At 58.3% G+C, this 18179-nt stretch overlaps 1 protein-coding gene across 14 annotated transcripts in view; it reads left to right on the top strand.

The window, feature by feature from the left end:
- ZMYND8 (zinc finger MYND-type containing 8) overlaps nucleotides 1-18179 on the top strand; it is a 103731-nt gene that overhangs the window by 69546 nt on the left and 16006 nt on the right. For 10 of the 14 annotated variants that reach the window (XM_062204305.1, XM_062204300.1, XM_062204303.1 and 7 more), the window contains 4 exons: nucleotides 4665-4805; nucleotides 9034-9186; nucleotides 11839-12348; nucleotides 17539-17916. In XM_062204305.1, the coding sequence (XP_062060289.1) occupies nucleotides 4665-4805; nucleotides 9034-9186; nucleotides 11839-12348; nucleotides 17539-17916 (1182 nt within the window). The remainder of the gene's footprint in view (nucleotides 1-4664; nucleotides 4806-9033; nucleotides 9187-11838; nucleotides 12349-17538; nucleotides 17917-18179) is intronic. The other 4 variants (XM_062204312.1, XM_062204310.1, XM_062204313.1 and 1 more) reach the window with 1 other exon arrangement.

Raw genomic sequence — 18179 nt, 5'->3', positions numbered from 1 at the left:
TTTATTTTCACTTTATTTTTAACCCGGAGAGACTGACAGAGAGCTTCCAGCTGCTGGTTCACTCCCCCAGTGCCTGGGACAGCTGGAGCTGGGCCAGGCTGATGTCAGGAGCCAAGAACTCCATCTGGGTCTCTCCCAGGGATGGCAGGAACCCAGGTGCTTGGCCAACACCTGCTGCCTCCCAGGATGCACCAGCAGGAGGCTGGGGTGAGGAGCAGAGCTGGGAGTCCAGGCTGCCCTCTCCTGGGGGGTGCTGGCGTCCCGACAGTGTCCTGCCTGCTGCCCCGAGCCCGCGTCCTCCGTGGAGTTGGTCATTTTGCTCTTAGCACAGCTTGTTTTGGGGGGCCCCGTGAGGTTGAGATTGTTGAAACTGGCGCTTAGGCACAGCAAGGATCGCGCTGGGTTGTCACCATTTCCTTCCTGCTTGTGGGGACCCCAGTCGGAGGAGGGGTGGGGACCTCATTTTTCAGTTAACTTTGTATGCTTGCTTGTCAGAAAATGCACGTGGGATCCTCAGGCAGCGCCAGTAGGGATGCTGCCGTCTTAGCTGGTGCTCTGGGGGCACACGGAGGTGGTCAGGAAGAGACCTGAGCACAGTGGACGGGCCAGCCAGGGACGGCCGCGGCAGGCCTTCCGGAGCGAACCAGTGCGTGAGTTGTCTCTGCTCTAAAGCAAAGACATTTTTAAAATTTGAACTAGAAAAGCCAAAACAGAATACAGAAAGCCTTGGTCTTGATCTTGATTCCTTGTGGGCCATGCATTTTCTGAGCTACCTTGAGTCCCTTCTGGGGTTCAACAGAACACAATGAGTCAATGCTTTTACAAATCCCAATAGTAAAGATGTTGCTGGTCACGCTGTGTCGTGTAACAAGCACTTCGGCTCTCGTGGTTACCTCGTGGGGAGGTAACGGTCGCTTCAGCCGTCCAGTGAAGGGTTGCTGTCGCCTGCCGGCTCCTGGGCCCGGCCAGCTGTCCATCGTCGGAATGAGATGGATTTGAATCAACACGTTTCAAATGTCCTGCTCCAAATAATTTCTTTTTAAAAAAGTTTTATTTATTTAATTGAAAGGCAGAGATAGAGAATGAGAGGCGGAGACATCTTCCATCCGCTGGTTCTCTTCCCCAAATGGCCGCAACAGCCAGGGCCAGGGCAGGCCAAAGCCAGGAGCCAGGAGCCAGGAGCCAGGAGCCAGGAGCTTCTCCCAGGTTTCTCACGTGGGTGGCAGGGGCCCAAGCACTTGGGCCCTGTTCTGCTGTTTGTCCCAGGCCACCAGCAGGGAGCTGGATCAGCAGTGGAGCATCCAGGATCCAAAATGGATCCCGCGTGGGACAGGTGCTGCAGGCAGCAACTTAACCTGCGCCACAGCGCCGGCCCCTCCTGATAATTTCCAGTGGGTGGCGGGCACTTGCTGAGCCTCCCCGAGCACGAGCAGTGGGTGGCACCCTCTCACCCTCTCTGTCCCCGTCCTTTCCCAGCCTCAGCTGCACCACCCGCTCCTGTGTGGTTTTCTCAGTCCCAGCACCGGCCGCCTCTGGGGCAGTGTCACTGGTTGTGTGGGCCGTCCTGGGGCCGTGTCACCGGTTGTGTGGGCCGTCCTGGGGCCGTGTCACTGGTTGTGTGGGCCGTCCTGGGGCCGTGTCACTGGTTGTGTGGGCCGTCCTGGGGCCGTGTCACTGGTTGTGTGGGCCGTCCTGGGGCCGTGTCACTGGTTGTGTGGGCCGTCCTGGGGCCGTGTCATTGGTTGTGTGGGCCGTCCTGGGGCAGTGTCACTGGTTGTGTGGGCCGTCCTGGGGCCGTGTCACTGGTTGTGAGGGCCGCCTCTGGGGCAGTGTCACTGGTTGTGTGGGCCGTCCTGGGGCCGTGTCACTGGTTGTGTGGGCCGTCCTGGGGCCGTGTCACTGGTTGTGTGGGCCGTCCTGGGGCCATTTCACTGGTTGTGTGGGCTGTCCTGGGGGGTGTAGGACATCTCCCAGCGTCGGTCCGCTCTGTCCTGTACCTGCTGTTAGCAGCTCCACCCCCTGGGTGTGGTGACCATACACTGTCCCCAGTCCCCAGTCCCCAGTGAGAGTGTGGGCAGTTGGGTCTCTGGATTCAGCCAACCACTATTTGGAAATATTCAGGAGAAATAATTGTGTCCCTGCTGAATATGTGTGGCTTTTTTTTTTTTCTAAGTTTTGTGTGTGTGTGTGTGTGTGTGTGAAAGAATAACAGAGAGATCTTCCATCTACTTTTTTATTTTATTTATTTATTTATTTATTTTTCACAGGCAGAGTGGACAGTGAGAGAGAGACAAAGGTCTTCGTTTTGCCCTTGGTTCACCCTCCAATGGCCGCCGCGGTAGGCGCGCTGCGGCCGGCGCACTGCGCTGATCCGAAGCCAGGAGCCAGGTGCTTCTCCTGGTCTCCCATGGGGTGCAGGGCCCAAGCACTTGGGCCATCTTCCACTGCATTCCCTGGCCACAGCAGAGAGCTGGCCTGGAAGAGGGGCAGCCGGGATAGAGTCCGGCGCCCCAACAGGGACTAGAACCTGGTGTGCCGGCGCCGCAAGGTGGAGGATTAGCCTAGTGAGCCGCGGCACCAGCTTACTTTTTTATTTTTTTAAGAATTATTTGTTTATTTGAAAGAGTTACACAGAGAGAGGAGAGGCAGAGAGAGAAAGGTCTTCCATCCACCAGTTCACTCCCCAATTGGCCACAGTGGCCGGAGCTGTGTCCATCTGGAGCCAGGAGCCAGGAGCTTCTTCCAGGTCTCCCACATGGGTGCAGGGTCCCAAGGACTTGGGCCATCTTCTACTGCTTTCCCAGGCCGCAGCAGAGAGCTGGATCAGAAGTGGAGCAGCCAGGAATCGAACTGGCGCCCATACGGGATGCTGGCACTGCTGGCGGTGGCTTTACCACTGGCACTATGCCACAGCGTTGGCCTCTCCATCCACTTGTTCACTCCCCAAATGGCCACAAGAGGTCAGGGCTGGGCCAGGCCAAGGCCAGGAGCTTGGAACTCCAACTGGGTCTCTTGGATACATAGCAGGCTCCAAGGACTTGCGGCCTTGTGCGCTCCTGCCTCCCAGGTGCTTTAGCGAGGAGCTGAGTCAGAAGCAGAGCACCCGGGACCTGAACCAGCGCTCTGAGATGGGACGCCGGCATTGCACGCGGCAGCTTTACCTGCTGCACCCCCACGCCAGCTCTACGTGCGGGCTTTTTTATCACCCCCTAAAGTGGTCTACCGATAGCATTTATGTTGTGTTAGTTATTATAAATCATCGAGGTGATCTGGAACCTGAGGAGGATCGTATGGGTTTTGTGCAAATGCCACAGCCTTTTACATAAGGGTCTTGGGCATCTGGATTTTTGTGTGGGGGAGGTCTTGAACCAATCCCCACGGACACTGAGGGCCAGCCGTGCTGCTTTGATGCCAGGCACCTTGTGGACGATTGAGGGAGACACTGAGCCCTCGTGCCAAGCTGTGGGTGCAGGTGCTTTGCTCAGGCCTGTGTGTCACCTGTGTACCTTGCACTGTGTCAGTTTGTGTTACCTTATCAGTACCCGTCCTGATGTCAGGAAGGGGTCACTTGCCCAGGGTTCCACAGGAAGGCAGCCGCTGGGCTGGGACTTGAGCCCCTGGCTCCTGGCTGTTCCAGGAGCCTATGTTGAGAATGACGTCGTCAGGACTCGGCACCAAAGCTCAGATGACCGCAGGTGTATCAGTGTGCCGAGCTGGTCTCCAGTTTCAACCTGAGCCTCTGTGTTGGACAAGGGAGGACACGGAGGCAGGCGCCCACCCAAGGGGCCACCTCCGTGCCTGCCTCTTTGCTGTGGGCGTGGGCCAGGTCTGCGTCTCTGTGCCTTGTGCCTCTGAGGAGCATCAGCCAGTTTTGCATTTTTGCTGCACTTCATTGCAGCTGTTTGTAAATCGGCAAGAACGGGGCAGACCCCACAGGTGGCAGGGCCAAGCCTGCAGGCAGGACCGGGAGGTCCCTGCACAGGTGCTTGGGCTGCTCTGCAGTCTCCTTGTTTTCCCGAAACAAGCGGTCTGGTTCTCACCTTGGGGTCAGGAGGAGGAGGAGGTCGTAGGTAGTTTTCAGGTATTTTTGAAAGCCACTGGCACCTGTCCTCTGTCTTCCTGTGAAAGTTGGAAACACAATGTGGAGGCAGAAAATGGACGAGCACCTCCCTCCCTCCCTCCACCTGCCAGTGAGCCTGGCTTCCGTGCAGCCTCGGAAACCTTTGAAATGGGAGCTGGAGACTTCCCCCAGGGCCGCGTCGCCGGCCAGCAGGTGTGGAGGCCTTGTGAGAGCCGCGTGCGGGCGCCATGCGCGGGGCCACGTGGGGGCTGGTTTCCTCGCCATTTGTTTTGAGATTTACACCCGTGAATGGGCCAAACCAATTTCAGTGGCAGCTTAGCCGATTGGTCTTAGAGCTTTGGGTGTAATAGAATAACTGGGGAGGCCGTCGTCTTTGTGGCTTTCACGGTTGAACATTGGCTCGTTGTAGCCTTATGCTGCCAATAGTGGCTGGCGCCCTCACCCCTCCCCCAGCCACCATAATCCCACGCTGGTGAAGCCTCGTCCACTTCCACACTGCCCCCGCTCTCCCCACTGCCCCACCTGCAGGTTCCCCCATGCCCTGATTGGTGAATCTGTCACTAACCGTGCCATACTTTTCCAGCCTCCCCCGCCTCCACCAAGACGGGACAAGCAGGGAGCTTATCCGGCAGCCCGAGACCTTTCTCCCCTCAAGCGTCGACTCCGATCACGACGAAGACGGACAAAACACCCACCACTGGAAGCATCCTGAATCTTAACCTGGGTCAGTTGGAAGTTTCTGGAATTAACCTTGCAGCTTTGGGGAACTGCTTTTTTTTTTGCAAGCTGTGATGTGCACTTTGCTGTGACTTGTGAACCTTGAGCCTTTTTCCTTTGTACAAAGAATTTGAGAGTTGAGATCAGTCAAAGGAACAAGTCAGAGATCTCCGTGGGCTGGTGACTTGCAAGACTGTTTGATCTTCAAGTGCCTCCTGCCAGGGCTGAGGAGCTCACTTCCCGGAGTGCTCCACTGAAGGCAGAGTTTCCTGAATGCTCACCTCTCCTGGGGTGGTGCACTTTGATACACTGTTGCCTTAATTTGTCTCCCTCCCAGGAATTAAGTTTTAACCTATCGGGTTTCAGTTGGTTGTTACAAAAACACTAGGTTAGGCTGCGGGGCTCTAGGCAAAGCGCTGGCACCAGGATGGGAAGCAGCCACAATGAGGTTACTGTTTTACCGGTTTGCCCCATCACAGCCCCTCTGTGGACTGCAGTTGGAGCTGTGGGAGGTGGAGTCAGACCCTCTGTCTTGAGTGCTACAGGATGGGTGCCCTGATGATGTGATGTGTTGATCCGGTGGGAGAGACGGGCAGGCTAGGGGCAGAGTGGCAGCTCACGGAGTGTAGGGGTTATAGACAGACCTCTTATAGGAGGTGAGGGTCGAGCTGAGATCTCCATCACTGGATAAACCAGCCATGCCAGCGTCTAGGAAGAACATTCTAGAAGGAGCAAGGTTTTTTTTTTAGAGGCTGTAGGCTAAGGGCTGACTTGGCAAGGAGGCTGCCGTGGCTGCATTCCAGTGAGTGGGGGAGGGGCACTAGTGGTGCCTGTGGACATGGGGGGGGGGCGGGGGGCTGCTGAGCTGAGAAATCTGAATGGATTTCTTGTCCTCCCCACCCTGGCACACCTGGTGGGACTGGAGCCATTCTCCACGGTCACACCTGGAGGAGCAGGTGTTACCACCATCTGGTGTGGAGAGGCCAGGGCTGCCACAAAACATCCTGCCTGGGACAGACCCCCCCCCTCACCCCTCCCTCCTCCTCCCTTGCCCCCTTCCCCCTCCCTCCTCCTCCCCCCCTTACACCCTCCCTCCTCCTCCCTTGCCCCCTTCCCCCTCCCTTCTTCTCCTCCTTCCCCTCCCTCCTCCTCCCCCCCTTACACCCTCCCTCCTCCTCCTCCCTTTTCCCCTCCCTCTTCCTCCCCTCCCTCCCCCTCCCTTGCCCCTTCCCCCTCCCTTCTTCTCCTCCTCCCCCACCCTCCTCCTCCTACCCCCCTCCCCCTCCCCCCTTCTCTTAGGTGATGCCTTAATTTGGCTGACACATCATGTCTGGTAGAAGCAGGAGTCAGGAGTTCAGTGTGGATTCTGTAAGTTTGATTCCCCGTAGACCCCTAGGTGGGGCGGTCGAGAGGGCAGCTGGAGGCAGGAAGCAGGGGGCACGGTGGCCAGGCCTGAGCAGGTGTAGTTATCAGAATCTGGTTTGTACGTGGGATTGGGGCAAAACAGGTCCCCATTGGCTTTGTGGGGGTGTGGGGTGCTGCTGGCATTTGATGGCTGCAGGCTGGGGACATGGCTCGGCACCGAGCACAGAACAGTTCCCCATTGGCTTTGTGGGGGTGTGGGGTGCTGCTGGCATTTGACGGCTGCAGGCTGGGGACATGGCTCCGCACCGAGCACAGGACAGGTCCCCATTGGCTTTGTGGGGGTGTGGGGCGCTGCTGGCATTTGATGGCTGCCGGCTGGGGACATGGCTCCGCACCGAGCACAGGACAGGTCCCCATTGGCTTTGTGGGGGTGTGGGGTGCTGCTGGCATTTGATGGCTGCAGGCTGGGGACATGGCTCCGCACCGAGCACAGAACAGTTCCCCATTGGCTTTGTGGGGGTGTGGGGCGCTGCTGGCATTTGACGGCTGCAGGCTGGGGACATGGCTCCGCACCGAGCACAGAACAGGTCCCCATTGGCTTTGTGGGGGTGTGGGGTGCTGCTGGCATTTGATGGCTGCAGGCTGGGGACATGGCTCCGCACCGAGCACAGGACAGGTCCCCACACAGGGACTCCAGCCCCGGCAACTGGCTAAGCTGTGCATCAGGTCTAGAGGCCCAGGAGGAGCCAGGGCCCTGGGTGTTGTAGTGATCAGCAGAGCCCAGAGAGCAGCGGTGGAGGAGGCGGGGCCTCCGGGGGAGTGGCCCTGGGGCCAGAGGGTCTGGGGAAGGGAGGCTGGCTGCTGTGGGCAGCCATGCCTGTGTGCGAATTCACCGCCTCTCGTGGCTGGTGCCCTGCACCGAGTGCCCTTTACAGATGGGGAAACTGAGGTTGGAGAGGAGGCTCCAGTTGCCCAGATCACAGAGGCTTCAGGGTCACCACTCAGCTGGACTGGGAGCCCCTGTTCTGTAGCCCAGCTGTAAGGGACCACTGGGTGAGCCGCTCTGGGGACCCCAGTTCGGAGCTCCACAGAGGGGCCACGTCTGCCGCCTTGGGAACACTCGTCCTTCCCAGCTGTGTGCTCTGCTGTCCCACGCCCTCCCGTCACCTCCGCTCTGCCGGTCACGTTTCTCCCCAGACCGCGCTGTCACTGGGTGCCCTCGTGCACCCTGGGCTTGGGATTCCGTGCTGCCCTGGGTGTCGGTGGGCGGGTGTGGCTGTGGTGGCACAGGGAGGGAGGCTGGCACTCGGGTCCTGTCTCCCCTGGAATTCGTCAGTTGCAGGCCATGCTTCTCTTTGTCCTCAGCAGGAAAGCATGGAGTTGGGCATGGGGGCGTGTATGGGCAGGAGGGGCGCTGGCTGGGCCTGATGGGAGTCCTTCGTGGGTGGAGAAGGCAGACAGTGGAGAGGACTTTGGGATCATTCTGTGGCTGCTCAGGGCCCGAGCGAAAGGCAGCGCTTGCTTGCCCTGTTTGTCCTGCTGGTACACTCCCCTGCTGGCCTCCCTGGAGCCCAGGTCTCCATCCAGGTCTCCCACGTGGGTGGTAGGGGTCCAGTTAATTGGGCCATCTTCCACTGCCTTCCCAAGTGCACTAGCAGGGAGCTGGGTTGGAAGTGGCGCTGCTGGGATTTGAACTGGTGCTCTGATATTTGGATTGCCAGTGTAGCATAGCATTCTGTGGCTTAGCCTGCTTTGCCACAACGAGGGCCCCTCCAACATTCTTTGCACTTATATTTTAATTCCATTTTCTGTGAACTTGTGTTCATGCCCTTGGACATCACTGAGTCTCAGCCCGAGTGGTCCCCCCTCCACCCCTCCACGGGATGGAGATCTTCCATCCGCTGGTTCACTCCTCAAATGGATGCAACGACCTGGGCCAGGCTGAAGCCAGGAGCTTCCTCCGGGTCTCCCACACGGGTGCAGGGGCTCACGGACTTGGGCCGTCTTCCACTGCTTTCCCAGGAGCATTAGCAAGGAGCTGGATTAGAACTAGAGCAGCCAGGACTCAAACCTGCACCCATGTGGGATTCCGGTGCTACAAAGGCCATGGCTTTAACCCGCTGTACCACAGCGCCAGTCCCTACAGCTCTTTGTATAAACTGCTGGGTTGACAAGGGAAACCCAACAACTAAGGCAGATCTAACACAGGAGTTTCTAACGGTGGGCGGCAGTTAGGACCTGGGGAACTGTGAGAAGCTGAGAGCCAGACCTGGGGCCAGCCCGCGCGGGTGGGTCCGCCATCAGATTTTATTTTAAAGCTCCACAGGCAGTTGCTGTGTGTAACCAGGGCGAAATAGACGCATGCAGGGGCTGGGGAGTTTTGCAGCCTGTGGGCCAGGTCTGGCTCCACCCTGTGCTATAAAGTTTCGCTGGGACACGGCCACACCCCTCTGCTATGGCCACACTGGCAGCGGAGCCTCTGTGTCTACCAGGCTGATGGTTCTGACCCGCTGGGCCTCTGCAGAGAACTTGCTGACCACTGAGACAGCTTGTTGGTCATCTTACAGGGATGTTACTGGAGACCCCAGGGAATGGCCACTTGGGCAGTGCCTTCCCTCTGGGGGTGGAAGTGAGAGCTGCCTTCCTGGCCTTGGGGTGGGGTGGGGCCATCCTGGAAGCGGCGGCGTTGTCCGTGTCCACACCGGGAGCAGCACAGCCACCGTCCTGGGAAGACAGGCAGAGAGGCCCTCAGTCACGCGCATCTTGGAGCAGGCGATAGCGGTGGGATGTTGAGCAGTCCGGGTCTTGTGTGTTAAGGCCGTGGCCGCTGTCGCTGAGCGCTGCCTCACGAGGGTGCCTGTGTCTTGCAGACCGCAGCAAAGCCGAGATGGACCTGAAGGAGCTGAGCGAGGCGGTGCAGCAGCAGTCTGCCCCGGCGCCTCTGACCTCGCCCAAGCGGCAGATTCGCAGCCGGTTCCAGCTCAACCTGGACAAGACCATCGAGAGCTGCAAGGCACAGCTAGGTAGGGCGCACGGCTCGCTCTCCGGCTGCGCGCAGGGACGTCGCCGGGACTGCTTGTATTTAAGATTTCTTTCTTCTTTAGATTTTTATGTTTCGTTTAATTGAAAGAAAGACCGAGAGAGCTTCTATCAGCTGGTTTGCTCTCCAAAATGCCCGCAATGGCTGGGTCTGCGTCAGGGCAAAGCTGGGAGCCAGGACCTTAATCCGTTCTCCTACATGGGTGGCAGGGACACAGCTGGCTGAGCCGCCACTGTGGCTTCCAGGGTCCGGGTAAGCAGGAAGCTGGGGTCAGGAGCCCGAGGCGAGTGCTGAGCCCGGCAGTCCGCCGTCTGAGGGTGTCCTCGGCTGAATGCCCGCCTTCTGGCTGCTTTTAATGGCTACCATAACCTTGAACAGTAGAAGGGCACGTACCCACGTGTGGCCAAGTCTGCTAGTGAATTATTTTATTTATTTATTATTATTATTATTATTTTGACAGGCAGAGTGGATAGAGAGAGAGAGAAAGGACTTCCTTTTTGCCGTTGGTTCACCCTCCAAAGGCCGCTGTGGCCGGCGCATCGTGCTGACCCAAAGCCAGGAGCCAGGTGCTTCTCCTGGTCTCCCCTGTGGGTGCAGGGCCCAAGGACTTGGGCCATCCTCCACTGCCTTTCTGGGCTATAGCAGAGAGCTGGCCTGGAAGAGGGGCAACCGGGATAGAATCCGGTGCCCCAACCGGGACTAGAACCCGGTGTGCCGGCGCCGCAAGGCAGAGGATTAGCCTGTTAAGCCACGGCACCGGCCTTATTTATTTATTATTATTTATTTGAAAGTTAGAGTTGCATAGAGAGAGGAGAGGCAGAGAGAGAGGGAGAGAGAGGTCCTCTATCCGCTGGTTCACTCCCCAATTGGCCGCAACAATTGGAACTGCACGGATCCAAAGCCAGGAGCCTCCTCCCGGTCTCCCATGTGGGTGCAGGGGCCCAAGCACTTGGGCATTTTCTACTGCTTTCCCAGGCCACAGCAGAGGACTGGAAGAGGAACAGCCAGGACTAGAACTGGCACCCATATGGGATGCGGGCACTGCCGGCAGAGGATTAACCAAGTGAGCCACGGCGCCGGCCCCCTCTTCTTGCTCCTTTTTTGTTAGTGCTGCTAATAAGAATTTTTACATTCGGGCTCCCACGCACCTTGCCCTGTGCTGAGCCCCACGCCCAGATGGCTCCCGCAGGCAGACGCCGTGGCCAGTCTGGGTTGCAGGTGAAGCACCTGGGGCTCAAAGCGTGTGTTTGCCTCAGAGGGTCACAGAGCTGGGAGGAGCAGAGTAGGATTTGGCTCCGGACCCAAGCTTTTCCTTTCAGAGGTCTGCTTGAACTTGAACCTTCTTGTCTGACCATTAGCTAGCTACCAGTAGTAGGTCCCGACGTTCATCCAGATCGGAGTGTTTAACTTTGACTTGGGTTTTTGATTGAGCCCTAGCGGAGCCATGAGGTTCCACAGAGCTCTGCTGGGATGGAGCCCGGCTTTTACCCTTTGGCAAGTTGCTCTCGGTGTCTCTGGGTGGGGACAGACCCCGCTCAGGGTGGCCGGCGCCCTCCACCCAGGATCGTGCAGTGCTGACTGCGTTTTCTGTCTTCTTGTCAAACTTGGAGGCCTCCGTGGAGCTTCCCTACACCCGATGGCGATGGTGTCCTTGGGGCAGGAAGTGTGAAGGTGTCCCGTGGAGCTCTTGTCAGGAGGAAGCGGGCTTTTCCTGGGGTTTGTGGTTTCAGCGTGGGGAATGCCTACTGCTTTCCACGCTGTTTGCCCGAGACCTGGAAACGCGTGGCCTTCCCCTTGATGCCTCCGGAAGTGGAGCCACCGTGGAAATGCCGCGGCAGCTGGCTGTACCAGTGCTGGAAGGGCCAGGCCCCCGGCCTGCGGGGAAACCGCACACTCCCCCCACCCAGAAGGGGCCAGCGGCTTGCTGGCTGCAGGCGGCCTGTGACCCGCTGTGGGCAGACTTCCTGTTCTTCCAGCCACAGCTCTTGATTTCTATGCAGAATTCCCTGACTAGGAACAGGGCGATGCAGTCTAAGTGAGAACACCAGATGCAGATGCCTGGGTCCCCTGTGGGGCGAGGCCTCGCTTCCACCCCTGCGCGCCCGCCCCTCCGCACCCGCCGGGCTGGTGGCCCGAGAGTTTGCATCCTGTCCCCCAAGGCTCTGGCTTCCTGCTTTGAGCCCTACACAAAGGGTCAAGGGCTTTGAACACTTGGGGCACAGGGCTGGCGAGAGTCAGGAGCCCAGGGTCTCGCCATGCCTGTGTCGTGGTTTACTTGACTGCCAGTGATTTCTCTGGGCCTCTGTTTTCCAATCTGTAAGTTGGATCATTTGAGGAATCTCTAGGATTTCTTCCTGCCCCTCCCACTCTGTCTTGGCTGGTTAGCAGCCTTGTACATGTTGAGGTTTAGGTCAGTGCGCCCCCACCTGGCTTGAATACCAGTCCCTCCAGACACACGAGTGGCACTGGTCTGCGGCTGGGAGCTGCGTCCCTTCCCCTGTGGCCCCAGCCGGCCCGCGTGGCGCCACGTGTAGCGTGTATGCAGACCCCGGCTGTGGCGTGCGGAGCCTTTGTGTTGGGTCCTGCTCGCAGGTGCGTGGCCGCGCCACACGTCGGCTTTTCTCCTTGGCCGCAGGCATCAATGAGATCTCGGAAGACGTGTACACGGCCGTGGAGCACAGCGACTCCGAGGACTCGGAGAAGTCGGAGAGCAGCGACAGCGAGTACCTCAGCGACGACGAGAAGCCCAAGGCCGAGCCGGAGCCCGTGGACGACAAGGACGCCGGTCGGGCCGACAAGGAGCCGTCCGTTGCCAAAAAAAAGCCCAAGCCCGCCAACCCGGCCGAGGTGAAAGAGGAGCTGAAGGGCTCGCCCCCGGCCGCAGAGAAGGCGGAGCCTGCGGCCACGGCCAAGGACAAGGCCAGTCCCGAGCCCGAGAAGGACTTCGCGGAGAAAGCCAAGCCCTCCCCTCACCCCACCAGGGACAAGCTGAAGGGCAAGGACGAGACGGATTCTCCGACTGTGCACCTGGGACTGGACTCCGACTCTGAGAGCGAGCTGGTCATCGACCTGGGCGACGACCACGCGGGGCGGGAGGGCCGCAAGACCAAGAAGGAGCCCAAAGAGCCATCCCCCAAGCAGGACGGTGAGTGCACGCGGCCAGTCTCCTTGGGTTTCCAGTTCCGCCCTGTGTTTGTCTCATCTGGGGGGACGTGCCCCTCTGGTGCCAGCTGTGGTCGGTGTGGTCCTCAGCTGGTGGGCCGGCAGAGCCTCGGCTTACACCAGCCCCCGCCCGCCTCTCACCTATTCCAGGCGGAACACAATCACTTTTCCTTTTCAGTTTTTTAAATTTTTTTTTAATTTTTACTGATTTGAGAGGGGGAGTTATAGACCGGGGGAGACAGTGAACCATTCTCTGGTTCACTCTCCAAATGGTTGCAATGACCGGAGCTGAGCCGATCCAAAGCCAGGATCTGGAGCTTCTTCTGGTTCTCCCAAGCAGGTGCAGGGGCCCAAGGACTTGGCATCTTCCAGCGTTTTCCCAGGCACATTAGCAGGGAGCTGGATTGGAAGTGGAGCAGCCTGGTCTTGAACCGGTGCCCGTATGTGATGCTGGCGTAAAAGGGCTGGCTTTATTCGCTACACCACAACGCTGGCCCTGGTCAAGTCATTTTTAGCCCAATAGCATCTTCTCAGCACGCTGACTCATTTCCCTAAGGACACTGCGAGCTTTCAGACATTTGACAGGGCTCAGCCGATAAGCACTGAGCTCAGATCTGGGTGAGTTCAGCTTCCCTCTTCCTCCCTTCCTGCCATCCAGTGTTCTCCCTGTGGGTGTTGGCTCCTTGGAGCACTGGAGATAGGCGGGCCCCAGGGTGCTGGGCCCTGCGTTGGTGTCCCGTCCCGTTTGCGTTCAGTAGAGCTCAGCTCCAGGTAGTTCTTTGTCCTGTGCTGGCAGGTGTCTGCTTCTCCCCATTAGGCAGACGGTGCCAGTGTCCCCTGCGGGCTACAGATCGCCCCACTGAGAGCCACTGCACCTGTTGTGTTCTGAAGCCCCCCAGGGCCCAGCCCGTGAGCAGACCCTCTGGGAGGAGAACGGGGGCATTCAAAGGGTGCCCTTCCCACAGCCCAGGTGGTTAGCGTAGTGTCCAGTGGGCTTGGCAGGCGGGCGGAGGTAGTGCGGAGTTCATAGAGGACCTGGGAGAAGCCTGGCCTGGGGCCACCGCCCTTCTTCCTGGAGCTCCCTTCCCGGCTGGCCCTTGGGTCGGCTGTGGTTCTGTCCTGCGGCTGGCCGGGAGTCTGCGGTGACAGGAGAGAGGGAGCTGACTGCCATGGAGTGGAAAGAGAAGGGATTGGGGGGCAAGCAGGAGGCAGGAGCCCAGGGCCCTCTCCTAGGCGAGAGGGGCTCAGACCACGCTGCTTGTGCTGAGGATTGGGCTTGAGAGACGGTGTCCCCAGTTGCAGAGAACACTGGCGGGGGGGGGGGGGGGGGGGGCTGGCCTTTGTCCCCAGAGGATGTGGTGGGGGCGGGGCTGGTGACACGCCCATGCCGAGCCCTTCTTTCTGGAATGGCTCTGCATTGATTCCCGCTATGCCCCTTTGTCGTCCAGAAAGGCTTTGCAACAGAGGACGTCCCAGCGTGCGGGGAGTCGGGTCCTGGCCAGGGAGGGCGTCTCAGCGTGCGGGGAGTCAGGTCCTGGCCAGGGAGGTCAGCTCAGCGTGCGGGGAGTCGGGTCCTGGCCAGGGAGGGCGTCTCAGCGTGCAGGGAGTCAGGTCCTGGCCAGGGAGGTCTTAGTAAGATAGTCAGAGTGGGCTCCGCGCTGGCACAGGGCCTCCCGCAGGCTTCCTGTCCAGGCTGGCCAGCACATCAGCAAGTCCCATCCTTCCCCCAAGGGGGCGCTAGTTTTTTTTTGTTTTTTTGTTTTTTGTTTTTTAAAGTCTTCCCTCGGTGTGCCAGGGACCAGTGACAGATTCAGGAATGATCAGGTCAGTCTGATGGGGACCCATTGTGAGAGCCTAAGAAATGCACCCTTGTTGGGGCACTAAGTGTTTGGTTTTATATGCTCTGAATTTCTAGGGTAGATAAAGTTCCTGTACCCTCTGTCTCTTCCTCTCTCTCTCTTTTTTTTTTTTGGCTTGGTAAACTATCAGAATTCCCATCAAAGTTAATGTATTAAAATCTAAATGATGACCCCACATGATATTTCAATCCTGACAGTTTTTCGGATTGTACACTTTTTTTAAGATTTATTTATTTGAAAGGCAGAGCTACAGAGAGAGAAAGAGGGAGAGACTGCGAGATCTTCCATCTGCAGGTTCACTCTCCAGTTGGCCACATTGGCCAGGGTTGGGCCAGGCCAAAACCAGGACCCAGGGGCTTCATCTGGGTCTCCCACGTGGGTGCAGAGGCCCAGGGACTTGGGCCATCTTCTGCTGCTTTCCCAGGCCATTAGCAGAGAGCTGGATTGGAAGTGGAGCAGCCGGGGCTCAAACCGGCACCCATATAGGATTCCAGTGCTGCAGGCGACAGCTTTACCCACTAGCTCACAACAGCTGGGGCTAGGCCAGGCTGAAGCCACGAGCCTGTTACTGAGTCCAGGTCCCCGACGTGGGTGGCAGGAACCCAAATACTTGAGCCATCACCTGCTGCCTGTCAGTGCGCGTTTGCAGGAAGCTGGATCGGAAGTGGAGCAGGGACACTGGATGCAGGATGTGGGCGTGTTCACCGCTGAGCCCTGGGCTTGTCTCTGCACTCTGTTTTTTTTTTTTTTTTTTTTTTTTTTTTTGGGAGAAGAAAACCAGCTGGAACTTTGTGTAAGTCAGGAGAGAAGTGACCTTTCTGTGGTCAGCAGTCGCCATGCATGTTTTGGTCTCATGGCTGAAAAGGGAGGCAGTGAAGATGTCTCCTCAGGTGAGCAGCCCTGGCAGCACTGTCTGGGGCCTGGCTCTTGGAGGGGCCCAGCCCAACGCCTCTCGTGTACATGCAGGCAGGTGGGGACTGTGTCTAGTATCTGGCAGGTCACCCACAAGGACCCGAGGAGGCCCCCTTGTCCCAGGCTCTTGCCCACCTGGTTGGCTGCACCTGCCTCTCTGGGGCAGCAGGTGGGCCCTGGAAGCAGCCCCCAAGGCACAGGAGTCAGCTTGTCTCTTTCCCTCGCTTCCCTTGGCTTCCTGAAACCCACAGCTGCCCGGGTCCTCCTGAGACGAGTCCCACTCGAGTCTTGCCGGGTGGAGTGACTCTAAGAGGACGGGCGTATTCCTCGCCGACGGTGTCTGACGTCACGGCCCGTGCACGATTGGGGTGCTGGCCCGCATGCGTGTTCCCCGGGGGCCAGTTCACCTCGTGTGGCCAAGACCTCTGCAGAGAGGACCGACCGCTCAGTAAAGGCGCCCCCTCGTGGCCACCTGCTCTGGCTCGCCCCTGCCTCCCAGCCACTCCTCACCAAGGCCTCCCCTACCCCAGACGCGTCTTGGCTAAGGCTGTCCCCTCCGGATCCTCACTCCGCCTCTGGAATCCCCCCAGCTCCTCCGAGGAGTCGCCCTCCGTCCGCCAGTGCCCCTCACCCCGAGTCGCTCTCCGTCACTGGGTTTCCCGTTCCCAGGCCCTGCCTGATGACTCGACCTCAGTGTGCAGTCTTTGAAACAGAAGTCAGACTCACGTCAGCCTTCAGCGTGTGTCCACTGCACATTGGCAAAACCAGCTTTGCCGGGCTGCTGTGAAAAACCACAGGCAACACCCAGGCCGTGCTCCTGACTTCTGGCGAGAACCCCACCTGTTCCTTTCGGGGCTGGGGGTCGAGGCTGTCAGCACTACGCAGAGACTTGGACCTGGAGGGAGTCAGCAGAGACAGAGGGGCACCTTCCTTATGGGGCTGCTCAGTGTGGTTGGTGCCTGGCTGTTAGGCAGCTGTGGGTCCTTTTTTTTTTTTTTTTTTTTTTGACAGGAAGAGTGGATAGTGAGAGAGAGAGAGACAGAGAAAAAGGTCTTCTTTTGCCGTTGGTTCACCCTCCAATGGCTGCTGCGGCTGGTGCGCTGCAGCTGGCGCACTGCGCTTACCCGAAGGCAGGAGCCAGGTGCTTCTCCTGGGCTCCCATGGGGTGCAGGGCCCAAGGACTTGGGCCATCCTCCACTGCCTTCCCAGGCCATAGCAGAGAGCTGGCCTGGAAGAGGGGCAACCGGGACAGAATCCGGTGCCCCGACCGGGACTAGAACCCGGTGTGCCGGCGCTGCAGGCGGAGGATTAGCCTGTTGAGCCACGGCGCTGGCTCCCTTTAAAAAAAAAAAAAAAAAAAAAAAATTACAATCTTGATTTTATAATCTTTCGTAAATTAACAAACTCACTTTTTTTTTAAAAGCTGTATTATTCCCTACAATATTGCTTTAAATACCTTTCTCTTTTTTTAAAAAATATTTTATTTATTTATTTAAGAGGTAGAGTCACAGAGAGAGATATAGAGAGAGAGGTCTTCCATCTGCTGGTTCACTCCCCAGATGGCCGTAGTGGCCTGAGCTGAGCCAATCCAGAGCTGGGAGCCAGGAGCTTCTTCCGGGTCTCCCACGAGGGTGCAGGGGCCCAAGCACTTGGGCCATCCTCCACTGCTTTCCCAGACTGTAGCAGAGAGCTGGATCGGAAGAGCAGCTGGGACTCAGACCAGTGCCCATGTGGGATGCTGGCGCCGCAGGCAGAGGCTTAGCCCACTATGCCACAGTGCCGGCCCCCACGGGTCCTTCAGGGTCCATGTTTGTAGGCCCCTTACCAAAGGGGTTTGCTGCTGACTTGATGTGGTGGGCTGCTTCTCAAGGTGCTTAGAGCACATTCTTCTTTTTTTTTTTCCTTTTTAAAGATTTATTTAATTTATTTGAAAGGCAGAGTTAGAGAGATCGATCTTCCATCCACTGGTTTGCTCCAAAATTGGCCACAACGGCCAGGGCTGGTCCAGGCAGAAGCAAAGAGCCAGGGACTCCATCCAGGTCTCCCCCGTGGGTGGCAGGGGCCCAAGGACTGGAGCAGTGCTGGTTCCCGGGTGCATTAGCAGGGAGCTGGACCAGAAGCGGGGCAGCTGGGCCCGTACTGAAAGCCTGTTGTGGGATGGGCGTTGCAAGCAGGGCTCAGCCAGCCCCGTCTACACCACGCTCTGACTTTGCCAGCGGCCCTTAGAGTGATCCCATTCCCCTACCGCTTTGTCGCCCCGGGGAGGTCGGTGAGGGTGTGCCCTCCGTCTCGGCCGTGCTTGGCAGTGTTCCTGCTTGGTTGCTTTCCCCTGGAGCTCGCTGGTGTCACCACCGGGTGCTGTCCTGTGGCCATTGACCTTTCTTCCCGTGTGTCGGTCTCAGTTGTAGGGAAAGTGCCACCGTCTACCGCGGCGGGCAGCCAGTCTCCCCCGGAAACGCCGGTGCTCACCCGCTCCTCCTCCCAAACTCCCGCGGCTGGTGTCCCAGCCGCCACCAGCGCGCCGTCCACGGTCACGGTCACGGCCCCGGCCACCGCCGCTGCAGGAAGCCCGGTGAAAAAGCAGAGGCCGCTTTTGCCGAAGGAGACTGCCCCGGCCGTGCAGCGGGTCGTGTGGAACTCATCAAGTAAGTTTCAAACGTCCTCCCAAAAGTGGCACATGCAGAAGATGCAGCGCCAGCAGCAGCAGCAGCAGCAGCCGCAGCAGCCGCAGCCTCAATCTGCGCAGGGGACACGCTATCAGACCAGACAGGCTGTGAAAGGTACCGCGCCTCCCCTCTGCGCTCGGGGCGCCCGCTCCCTTTTGGCCACAGTGTCAGGAGAAAACCATTGCTGTTTCCGTTTTTTGTTTTTTGTTTTTTTTTTCCCATCCCATTTCTTTCCTGGCCCCTGATGGCTGGAGGCCTTGCACATTCCATCTGACGTTATTTTGAAAAACTGATTTGCAGTCTTTTTTTATTTAAAAAAAATTTTTTTTTTCACTTTGTAAAGGATGCTCGCGTCTGTGTTGTCCTTGAGAAAGGGA

This window comes from Lepus europaeus, chromosome 10 (assembly GCF_033115175.1).
Source record: "Lepus europaeus isolate LE1 chromosome 10, mLepTim1.pri, whole genome shotgun sequence".
Taxonomy (NCBI): Eukaryota; Metazoa; Chordata; class Mammalia; order Lagomorpha; family Leporidae; genus Lepus; species Lepus europaeus.
The sequence above is the reverse complement of the archived record's forward strand: the minus strand, read 5'-3'. Positions and strand labels throughout refer to the sequence as shown.